Source organism: Scyliorhinus canicula, chromosome 3 (assembly GCF_902713615.1).
Source record: "Scyliorhinus canicula chromosome 3, sScyCan1.1, whole genome shotgun sequence".
NCBI classification, from domain to species: Eukaryota; Metazoa; Chordata; class Chondrichthyes; order Carcharhiniformes; family Scyliorhinidae; genus Scyliorhinus; species Scyliorhinus canicula.
Window position 1 is genome coordinate 166,704,829 of NC_052148.1, and position 10,000 is coordinate 166,714,828.

The window sequence follows — 10,000 nt, forward strand, 5'->3', positions numbered from 1 at the left end:
TGAATGTTATGAAACAGAATCCACGCCTCTTATTTGTTTTGTTGTCCGTGGGAAGTTCTATTGATTCCACCTAAAATGAAAAAGACACCATTGATTTTCCAGGAATCATCTGCCAAAGCAGTATTCATAACTACATCATTGGACATAACAGCAAAACTGGAATACATCTTCCAGGTTCAGTAAGTGGCCACTGAAAAAGCCTCCGAACAATAAACAAAAATTTAAATAATAACTTCCTTTAACCCTCATCATATAATCAAAGTGGTAACAAATCAACATGTATTCAATCTCCAATTTATACAATCCTGTATATTAATCTTCCCACTGATTTATCTTTCCTCCCCAGCCCCCAACCAATTTCACGGCATACTAAACTGGTCCAATTTATTTGTGCACCCTCCACCAGCAACAACTTGAACCAATAGCCACACAGGTTCATCCAACAAGAGATCACATATATGTCACAATGAAACCTCCAGGATGAGATGTACGTACTTCCCCAAAAGCTCCAAAGTATTCCCTGATCTTCTCCTCAGCCGTATCAGGTGAAAGACCGCCTACAAATATCTTCTTTACTGGTTCCTTTTTCATTGCCTTGGCTTTTTTTGGATCAATTACCTTGCCATTCAATTTATGCTCCTTCTGTTCCATAACCTACATAACAGGACAAAAATACACAAAACATCACTTAGCAGATAAATACAAAAACTTGATTTCATTAAGCCGTTTTCTTCTGAACCCACTTTTTTTAAGCCCATGGTTTTATGATCAAATACCTTATCCACACTGTCAGCCTCTTTAAACAGGACGAATCCAAATCCTCTTGAACGCCCTGTAATGGGATCCAACTTTAATGTGCAATCTACCACCTCTCCAAATTTAGAGAAATAGTCCTTCAGATCTTTCTTTGTGGTATCCCAGCTGAGGCCACCCACAAACATTTTTCTGCAGAAACAGTGAAGTATATATACACATCAGTAGCCAAATCAAAAATTAAGCTGCCTCATACAGTAACCATGTTTCCCTGGTGCGCCTCCATCAAGAATGCATGCAGAAAGCTATTCGGTGGACACACATTAGGCAATTTTATTTTCAAATCAACAATGTAGTAGATGCACAAGTAACATTAAACTTAAGCAATTGGTTAGCAAGATTAGGGCCTTGCAAATTTACTTTGTATTTCTCCAAAACAATCAAAATAAGTCAAGGCAATGTCCATGACACCGAACTCCAGCTAAGCGTCTTAGAATTCTCATAATGAAGTCTCCAATCATACTGGCATTCAATATTGGACAATTTATTTGGCTCAGGGCTTTCAAGACCAATTCTAAGAAAATGGCACTTAAACATCATCCCCGGCAATGAGTAAGAATTACCTAGTTAAAAAAAGACTATTTCTCAATCAGTCAACAAAGTTAGGACAGTACACTGGAGTATTCTATGTACTGCACATTTAAGATACTAACAGTGCAATTTTCAAATGAAGTTGGTTTTCTTGCTTGAAGACAATTTTGTTTGCATTAAATGTTGGGATCAGTGGCAAGTGCAATGCTATATCAACCCAAGTATATACTTGTGCCGGAGGCAGTTCCAATTGGAAGACACCTGTGATGGCAAAGCTAAGCAAAATCAAAATGAACAAGGGCTTAAAAGATTGGGCAAGAATTATGTTTTAAACTAATTAAAAACAAGCCGTGTCATACATGTAGCAAAAATACTAACAGATTAAATGTTTGCTATGGATAGCTCTACTAAAGATTCCTGCAACCTCCAATACAATTTATACAGGTAGTGTCTTCTTCCTGGACTTGGCAGCAATACTGGAAAATGACACTTGCAAAGAAAATGGCACATGCAATTGCAGATCGAGGGCACACTATTTTCTGCTAAAAATGCTTGTCCTGGCCAGAAAATTGTTCTCAATATAGGTGTTGGGTGAGAAATCTGTATGAATGGACATACCCTCCTAAAATTGATGTTTTGCTGGGCAAGATACTACAAACAAGTGTACCCTGCCCAGATCACTACTCTTTACATGCAAACCGCAAACAGCCTATTTGGCGACAACCAATTCCAACCCTGACTTTAAACATTCAGACTTTAAAAGATCCATGGATCAGGAATTGAAACACTGCATATTTACTTATTTCTCAAGCAACAGGACCAATTGCAACATGCTAACTGCTACCCTGTCCAAGCAAAAATAACTCTCCATGCACCACGGATATGACCAATATTTCAGATCTGTATGCACCAATGCGGTTCATACTTTCCTAGTAACTCATTCGGAGACTTGAGGATAGCCTAGGGATCAGAATTTTTCTTCAACATAGACATTGAATTGGGTGCTCCCAAACACAACACTAAAAAGAGATCCTAATGGAAAAAAGACATTTTGAAAAAAATGAATGCAGAGCGTCAGGACAATGGGCACACTAGGCAGACCAAAGGATGCCACTGTTGATTGATGTGCACAGATCAATAAAGGCAACTTTTAAGGACCTCCCAAAAAGCAGGCTTAGTCTCTTTCTCCAAAACCAGATTTAAGGATCACAACCGTCCAAATAATTGACCTGCTTGAATATTTAAGAAAATCATTCATGTTCATGCATGAAAGATTAAGATTACTGAGCACAGCAAGTAAAAATCAAGCCAAATGCAATTATACATCAAATTAAACATTGCAGCATTTATTAGTTACAGGTATGATTCCTGGGTGTTTATTACAAGACAAATATTAAAAATTCACTGGTGTATGCAACCTGAATATTTTAAAACCTTAAATTATCTGCTGCCAAAATGGCAAAGTTAATGCTGTGAACAAAAATCAAGACAAGTTGTCTCAATGACAGAACCACTTTTAAAAATTAAACAGGAATCAAATGGTCCAATTTATCCTGCGCTACAGAATAAAACCACTAACTGAACAAATCAAACGAAAAAGCACAGTATCACCCAAGTTTGTTGACAGAGCGCTTAAAATGTCGAAAAATTACAACCATGGTAAATCAAAAGCCACTCCATTCTCAACCCTCTTTTACAATTCTAAAAATCAAATTAAAATATTCCTCGACAACGGCGTACATGATTAATTTGAGACAATGAAACAATGCAAGATTTTCAAAAGCTGGATCCACTCCTACCTTGTAACAAGCCCGTTAAAAATCCCTAACGCGGGAAAGGGGGGCACATGGGAGAGGAATCTCAACCGGAAATCTGCACCATCATACGTGGAGTCATTTTAATCTCCCCAGCGCCGGTTACCGAACAGGCGTGAACATGACCCCTGGATTTCTAAACATAAAAGGGATGATGGGGCTGGAAAAGCGACGGTTCCGCAACTCCCTCCCTCCCACATCCTCCCGCCACTAACTCAATGAGCCTCTCTCCCAGTTCTCTAATGCTCTCCTTAACATGCGGCACCTCTTTACAACGAAACAACCACCTTTCGGCAGAAGGACCCGGTTTCATTGTCGAGAAAGCGCATTTTCAAAGTTTTTGAAACGTGCCGCAATCTATTTATGGATGGGTTTTTTAAAAAGGCGTTTAACGCATTTTTAAACCTCATCGATTACAGCCGCCATAAAGAGGGGAGGGGGGATGAAGAATCGAAATGCAAGGCTCCCCCCTAACAAACAGCCTCAAGGACATTGCAGCCCTTTGATATCCCGCCTTCCCGCGGAGACTGGTCTCCGGGAGTACCCAACGTGCGCACCTCGGGGGGGGGGGGGGGGGAGCACCGCCAACCCGGGCCTCTATAAAATTTACAAGCGGATTTTATAGGCCCCGCGGCTCCTCACCCTTCGTCTTCCTCCGTTTTACTGGCGTCGATCTTGGCCCCTTCGGTCTCTGTGACTGCGCCCGACCCGTCGCCGCCCTCGTTCGCCTTGGCCTCCATCGCCGAATCGGTAAGGCCCGCCGCCCCCGTCTCGCCGGCCGCCGCCATCTCCTGCAGGTCTTGTCCAGCAGCCTCGGCCTCCACCTCGGAGAACTGCACCGCCTCCGACATCTCGCTCCGGCCGCACGCACAAAAAGAAGGACCGGGAAGCCGCTGCACCGCCCTGGTCAAAGGAAAAGAGACACAGCCGACTCACCAAGTAAAGGAGCCCCGCCCGCGCGCGGTACCACCTCCCGCTTCTTTTTTTTTTAAAAATCAACCGGGCTGTTTTATTTTTTCAAAAAAGGTAAACCCGGCGGGGGCTCCGGTGGCGAGTCAAGTGTCTCTGCCCACGCCTTAGACACAGGGCTAGAGAGGGAGAGCCGCCGCGCACGCTCTTCTCTTTAAATAATGGTGTCCTCACAAAATGGCCGCCGCGGCCGGGACCAAGGCCCAGGGTCGATCACGTGATCGCGGGGCGGCAACCAACCGCGGCTCAGGAATAGCCGACGCAGGCGCCGTGGTGGGAGAGGGAAGAACTGGAATGTTACCAACGAGAGTCGATTGAGCCGGCGCAGTGGACAAGAGATAACCGCGCTGCCGGAAGCAAATAGCAGGAGGAATAGAGTGGCCATTGTGATGTCATGCGCTGGAGGAGAGGAGTCCTCCTGTGCACGTGGGGTGCTGGCTGTGCCGACTCAATTGCGACAAAACCCATCACCAGCGGATGTCGCGCAGTATTGAGAAGTCCAGTTCGTGCATTTCCCGCAAATCTCAATATGTCTTTCACCAGTTATAAAGTTGGGAGTTGCTTACGCTGGAATTGATTTTTCGGATTACAACGAAACGCTATTTATTTCTGTCATTGGCCCTCCCTATCTTCGAATGCAACAACATGCTGCTTGGTAAGTGCGTTCATCCTGGCTCATGTCATGTAGCTGATTGCTACCTTGTAACTCATGGGCGTAACCAGTTGTTACAATGTACAAAGATATTTGACCCTATTCAAGCACTGGATCACTGTTATGTGCGGTGCCTGATCATCGCACTGTGTTTTGGGTGTTCTATCAGAGAAACGCAGTAATGTTTATTTGTTCACGCAGGTAGTTCTTTTCATTTGCTCTTGGGATGCAGCAATGTTGGCAAGTCGACATCAGTTGCCCATAAGACGGTTTTGAGTTCGAGCCTCACTCCAGGACACGAACACTAAAATCAAGGCTCACACTTCAGTGAAATGCTGCAAGTGCAGTCTTTTGGATGAGATGTTAAATAATCTGGCATGATATCACAGTGGTTTGCACTGCTGCCTCACAGGGATCCGGGTTAAATTCCGACCGCGGGAGACTGATCGTGTGGGGGTCCTCCACAGTCCAAAGATGTGCAGGCTAGGTGGTTTTGTATGCTAAGTTGCCCCTTAGGGTGGGGTTGCAGGAATGGTCTTTCGAAGGGTCAGTGCAGATTCGATGGGTCGAATGGCCTCCTGCACTGTAGGGATTCTATGAGTTGCCCTCTCAGGTGGACCATTTCAAAGAAGCGTAGGAGTGTTCATCCCTGCTGACCCGGCCAGCATTTATCCTTCAATCAACAACACAAAAGCGGGTCATTATGACATTGCTATTTGTGGAAGACCGCTGTGCTCAAATTAGTTGCCATGTTTCCTACATTATAAGAGCAACTAAACTTCATTGGCTGCAAAGTTCTTTGAGATCTCTGGTATTTGTGAACGGCACCATCTAAATGAAAGAGGTCAGGAGCTGAGTGATCCTGGCGGAACCCAAAGTCGAGTGTCAGTGAGCAGGTTATTGCTGAGTAAATGCTGCTTGATAGCGCTTTTGTTGACCTCCTCCATAGAAAGCATCCGATCTGGTTGCATCACAGTGCTCGGCCCAGGACTGCAAGAAACTTAAGAGAGTCGTGAACACCGCCCAGTCCATCATATGAACCTGCCTCCCATCCATTGACTCCATCTACACTTCCCGCTGCCTGGGGAAAGCGGGCAGCATAATCAAAGACCCCTCCCACCTGGCTTACGCACTCTTCCAACTTCTTCCATCGGGCAGGAGATACAGAAGTCTGAGAACACACACGAACAGACTCAAAAGCAGCTTCTTCCCCGCTGTTACCAGTGATGACCCTCTTATGGACTGACCTCATTAACACTACACCCTGTATGTTTCATCCGATGCTGGTGCTTATGTAGTTACATTGGATACCTTGTGTTGCCCTATTATGTATTTTACTTTATTCCCTTTTTTTCCCATGTACTTAATGATCTGTTGAGATGCTCGCAAAAAAATACTTTTCACTGTACCTCGGTACACGTGACAATAAACAAATCCAATCCATGACTTTACTGATCGAGAGTAGACTGACGGAGCGGTAATTGGCAGGGTTGGATTTGTCCTGTTTCTTGTTTACAGGACATACCTGGGCAATATTCCACATTGCCAAGTAGATGTCAATGTTGCAGCTGTACTGGAACAGTTTGGCCAGGGGCACGGAAAGTTCTGGAGCACATCTTCGGTGCCATTGCTCGAATATTGTCAGGGCCCATAACCTTTGTGGTGCCCAATGCCTTCAGTTGTAATAATTTCTCTCTCTCTGACATCCCTGTTCCCCTTCATATCTTGAAAACTTTAATCAAATTCCAAGGAATGCAAATTTGTGTAATTTCTCCTTTTAATTTAAAGCTTGGAGTCCAGGTATAATTCTGTAAATCTACGCTCCACTCCCTCCAGTGCCAACATATCCTTCCTTTGTTTTTTATAAATTTAGAGTACCCAATTATTTTCTCCAATTACGGGGCAATTTAGTGTGGCCAATCCACCTATCCCGCACATCTTTTTGGGTTGTGGGTGTGAAACCCACGCAGACACGGGGAGAATGTGCAAACTCCACACTAACAGTGACCCAGGGCCGGGATTCGAACCTGAGTCCTCAGCTCCGTAGGCAGCAATGCTAACCACCGCGCTGCCCCCAACATATCATTCCTAAGGTGTAGTGTCAAAAACTGCTGACAGTATTACCTGTGTGGTCTAACCAAGCTTTGTATAGCCGGAGCACAACTTCTGCCCCATTGTATTCTATTTGACTTCTTACGTTCATGGCATTTTAATGATCTATATACCTGTAGCCTTAGTATTTCTAGCGTTTCACCTTTTTAGGTCCAGGGTAGATGACATAGCTTTGTATACATTGAGCTGCATTTGCCACAGATTGTAATTCAATGAATCTGTTAAACTCCCTTATATTTCGGTACTTCCATCTGTACTGCTTAAATGCAGCTTATCTTCGTATCAATAGCAAATTTGGATATGTGGTTTTCTATTCCATCTAAAAGCTGTTCAAAGAGGTTTTAAGGATTGTCTTAAAGAAGGAACTCGAGGTATAGGGAGGGAATGCCAGAATTTGGGGCGTGGACAGCCGACGGCTGGTGGAGTGATTAAAATTCAGGATGTTCAAGAGGCCAGAATTAGTGCAGATCATGGGAAAGATAAACAGAGAGGGGACACAAAAGAAGTTGGGGAGAAACTAGAAAAAGGTGCAAGTTCAGGGTTAGGGCCGGGCAGGGGGAGCTTTAGAGGAAATTTGGCCCAGTGGGGAAAGGAGGGAAACGACAGGGGCAGTTGAGCAGATGGTCTCTCTGTTAACGACAGATAGTCCAATAGCTCATGACACTTATTGCTGGAGGTGAGAGTGGGGGAGGTGTTTTAACAAATGGTTTGCAGAAAAAAGAAGCCAGTGGTTATCATTGTATTCCAGGATTACCCTGGAATAGTGAGTAGATTCAGCAGACAGGAGCAATATTCAATAATACTTCATGTGGCCAGCCAGATCTGACAGCGGATGGCTAAACCCCATATCCTTTCAAGTCTGTGCCCTTTGGCTTAAGAGAGCAGAGATGAGGACTGTGCTGGGGAAACAGCATGGATGAGAGAAAGTAATGGTTTTATTGGCAACTAGGGCAATAATGGTGAGCGGGAGGTTGAGCAAACCAGCAGTTGCAGAAATGTGGTGAATGCTAAATAGTTGGTATTTTTAAAGGGCAATCAGAAATGAACCGGAGGACAGTTTTGTATCAGGGACATATAAAGAAGGAGATAGGGTTGCAGCATGGAAGGAGTATGTGGGTGGTGGAAGCGATCAGCCATGGTCTTATTTATGATTTAAATGATAGGACCACATAAGATAGCAGGACCAAGGGTGGCACGAATATAGGATAGGTAATTTACATGGAAGGACAGATTGAGGGAAGGACAGAGAGACCTGATGAATTGAGATTGAAATCAATGAGGATGATAAGCTGTTTGATGCAGAGGCTGAGGAAGGAAAGCAGTAAAAATATTTCTCTGAGAATATTTTAATGTACTTAGGAAGGTGGTAGAGAATGATGATGATTTTCACTGAGTGGAGTGGAACAAAGTGAGATGCTCAAAGGAGGACAAAGTACCAGAACAGTGGAGGTCTGGCCAAGATGTGGTCTGCTGATGAGCGCTGTTAAGACTGCAAAGGTCTTTACAGGACAGATGGAAGACCTAGTCAGGCATGGAAGCTTCGTTAATGGAAGATGTCATCACCCCCTCAGCCAGGTTTCCGAACAATTAAGTTTGATTGCTCTGACTGCAAAAACATTTAATCATTTATTTTGCGTTACAATACAAATAAGTATTAGCCACTGGTTACCTTTTATATATTGTTAGCATAAATCTGCAGTTAATTTGAGTGATGCTTAATCTCTGACATCATAAATATTTTTCTTAACCTTTTTCCTTTTTAACTTTGTTCATATAATTTTTTTAGACTCCATTGAATTCCCACAGTGCAGAAGGAGGCCATTTGGCCCATTGAGTCTGCACCAACCCTCCGAAAGAGCACTCCACCCAGGTCCACCCCCGTAACCCAGCGCATTGAACATGACCTATCCACCTAACCTGCACATCTTTGTACTGTGGGAGGAGACTGGTGCACCCGGAGGAAACCCACACAGACACGGATTAGTGAGATCCCAGGAGTCCTGCTGCCTGTGAACTGATCTACTCTCAGGGAAACAGGCGGTGCTCTTGCTAAGCCTCCAGGAGGAGACGAGCTAGTGTATGAAGGTGTCCTGTTCCGTATTCATTCTTGTCCCCATTTGCTTCCATCACCAGTTTTGCAAGGAAGTGCCTGGCTGCTTATTCCCACCTCACTGCAGGAACTCTTATTAGAAACTCAATGGAGTAGGAAATCAGAACTGCGTCCTACTTGTTCACATCTCTACTCAGGAACAGCTCCAGGAGTACGAATACAGTTTCAAGTTCATACTGTTGGGTCTTCTGCATGTTATTTATAACTTAAGTGGTGTATCATCTTTTTTGCCAAACTAAGATTATATCTTCAAAATAATTTATTTGTCTCAAAGTTGCAACAATGTAACTATAAATAAGTTTATATAGTAACTTGTGCATATTTTTTAATGTTTTTCTTAGTATTTTTGCGGCAAATAAAATATTCAGTATAAAGTCTTGACTTGTGCCTTTTTATTTAAAAACAACACCTCAAAAGTTCTTCACATTTATTGAAAGGTACTTGTAACTGTTGCTGATTAAATCAATGAGTAATAACAGCAAAATACTGCAGATACTGGAAATCTGAAAGAACAAATACTGGAAAGATTCAGCAGGTCTGGCAGCACCTTTGGAGTGGGGGGAGTTAAGATTTTGAGTTAAATATCTTCGCAAAATATTAACTCTCAATCTCTCGCCACAGGTGTTGAGCTTTTCCTGCGGTTTGTTCTTATTTCAAAAAGTAATCGACCTGTTTTGGCCTTATTGATGAAGAATGTTGGCCAGGACACCAGGAAAATTTTAATTCTAATTATAATCTTTTTTTATTGTCACAAGTAGGCTTACATTAACACTGCAATGAAGTTACTGTGAAAAGCCCCTAGTCGCCACATTCCAGCGCCTGTTCGGATACACTGAGGGAGAATTCAGAATGTCCAAATTACCTAACGGCGCGTCTTTCGGGATTTGTGGGAGAAATCTGGAGAACCTGGAGGAAATCCATGCTGACACAGGATAATCTCATTGGAGCTTAAACATCCAATTGATCTCTCAGGAAGGCAAATGGTAACCTTAGTCCCTC

At 43.5% G+C, this 10,000-nt stretch overlaps 1 protein-coding gene and 1 long non-coding RNA gene across 5 annotated transcripts in view; one reads left to right on the forward strand and one right to left on the reverse strand.

Annotated features, from left to right (window-relative positions):
* Positions 1 to 4,252, reverse strand: part of hnrnpd (heterogeneous nuclear ribonucleoprotein D) — a 7,563-nt gene extending 3,311 nt beyond the window's left edge. For all 4 annotated transcript variants that reach the window (XR_005460023.1, XM_038791662.1, XM_038791660.1 and 1 more), the window contains exons 1-4: positions 3,801 to 4,252; positions 777 to 945; positions 496 to 654; positions 1 to 70 (exon numbers count right to left, since the gene is read on the reverse strand). The exon at positions 1 to 70 is cut by the window's left edge and continues 62 nt beyond it. Coding sequence is in view for 3 of the 4 variants with exons in the window: in XM_038791662.1 (XP_038647590.1) it covers positions 1 to 70; positions 496 to 654; positions 777 to 945; positions 3,801 to 4,009 (607 nt within the window). In the remaining variant the exon portion in view is untranslated. The remainder of the gene's footprint in view (positions 71 to 495; positions 655 to 776; positions 946 to 3,800) is intronic.
* A 121-nt stretch (positions 4,253 to 4,373) lies between these two features.
* LOC119963086 lies at positions 4,374 to 9,376 on the forward strand. Its single transcript, XR_005460025.1, has 2 exons — positions 4,374 to 4,782; positions 8,678 to 9,376. It is a non-coding gene; the product is annotated as an uncharacterized LOC119963086 (long non-coding RNA).
* The last annotated feature ends 624 nt before the right edge of the window (positions 9,377 to 10,000 follow it).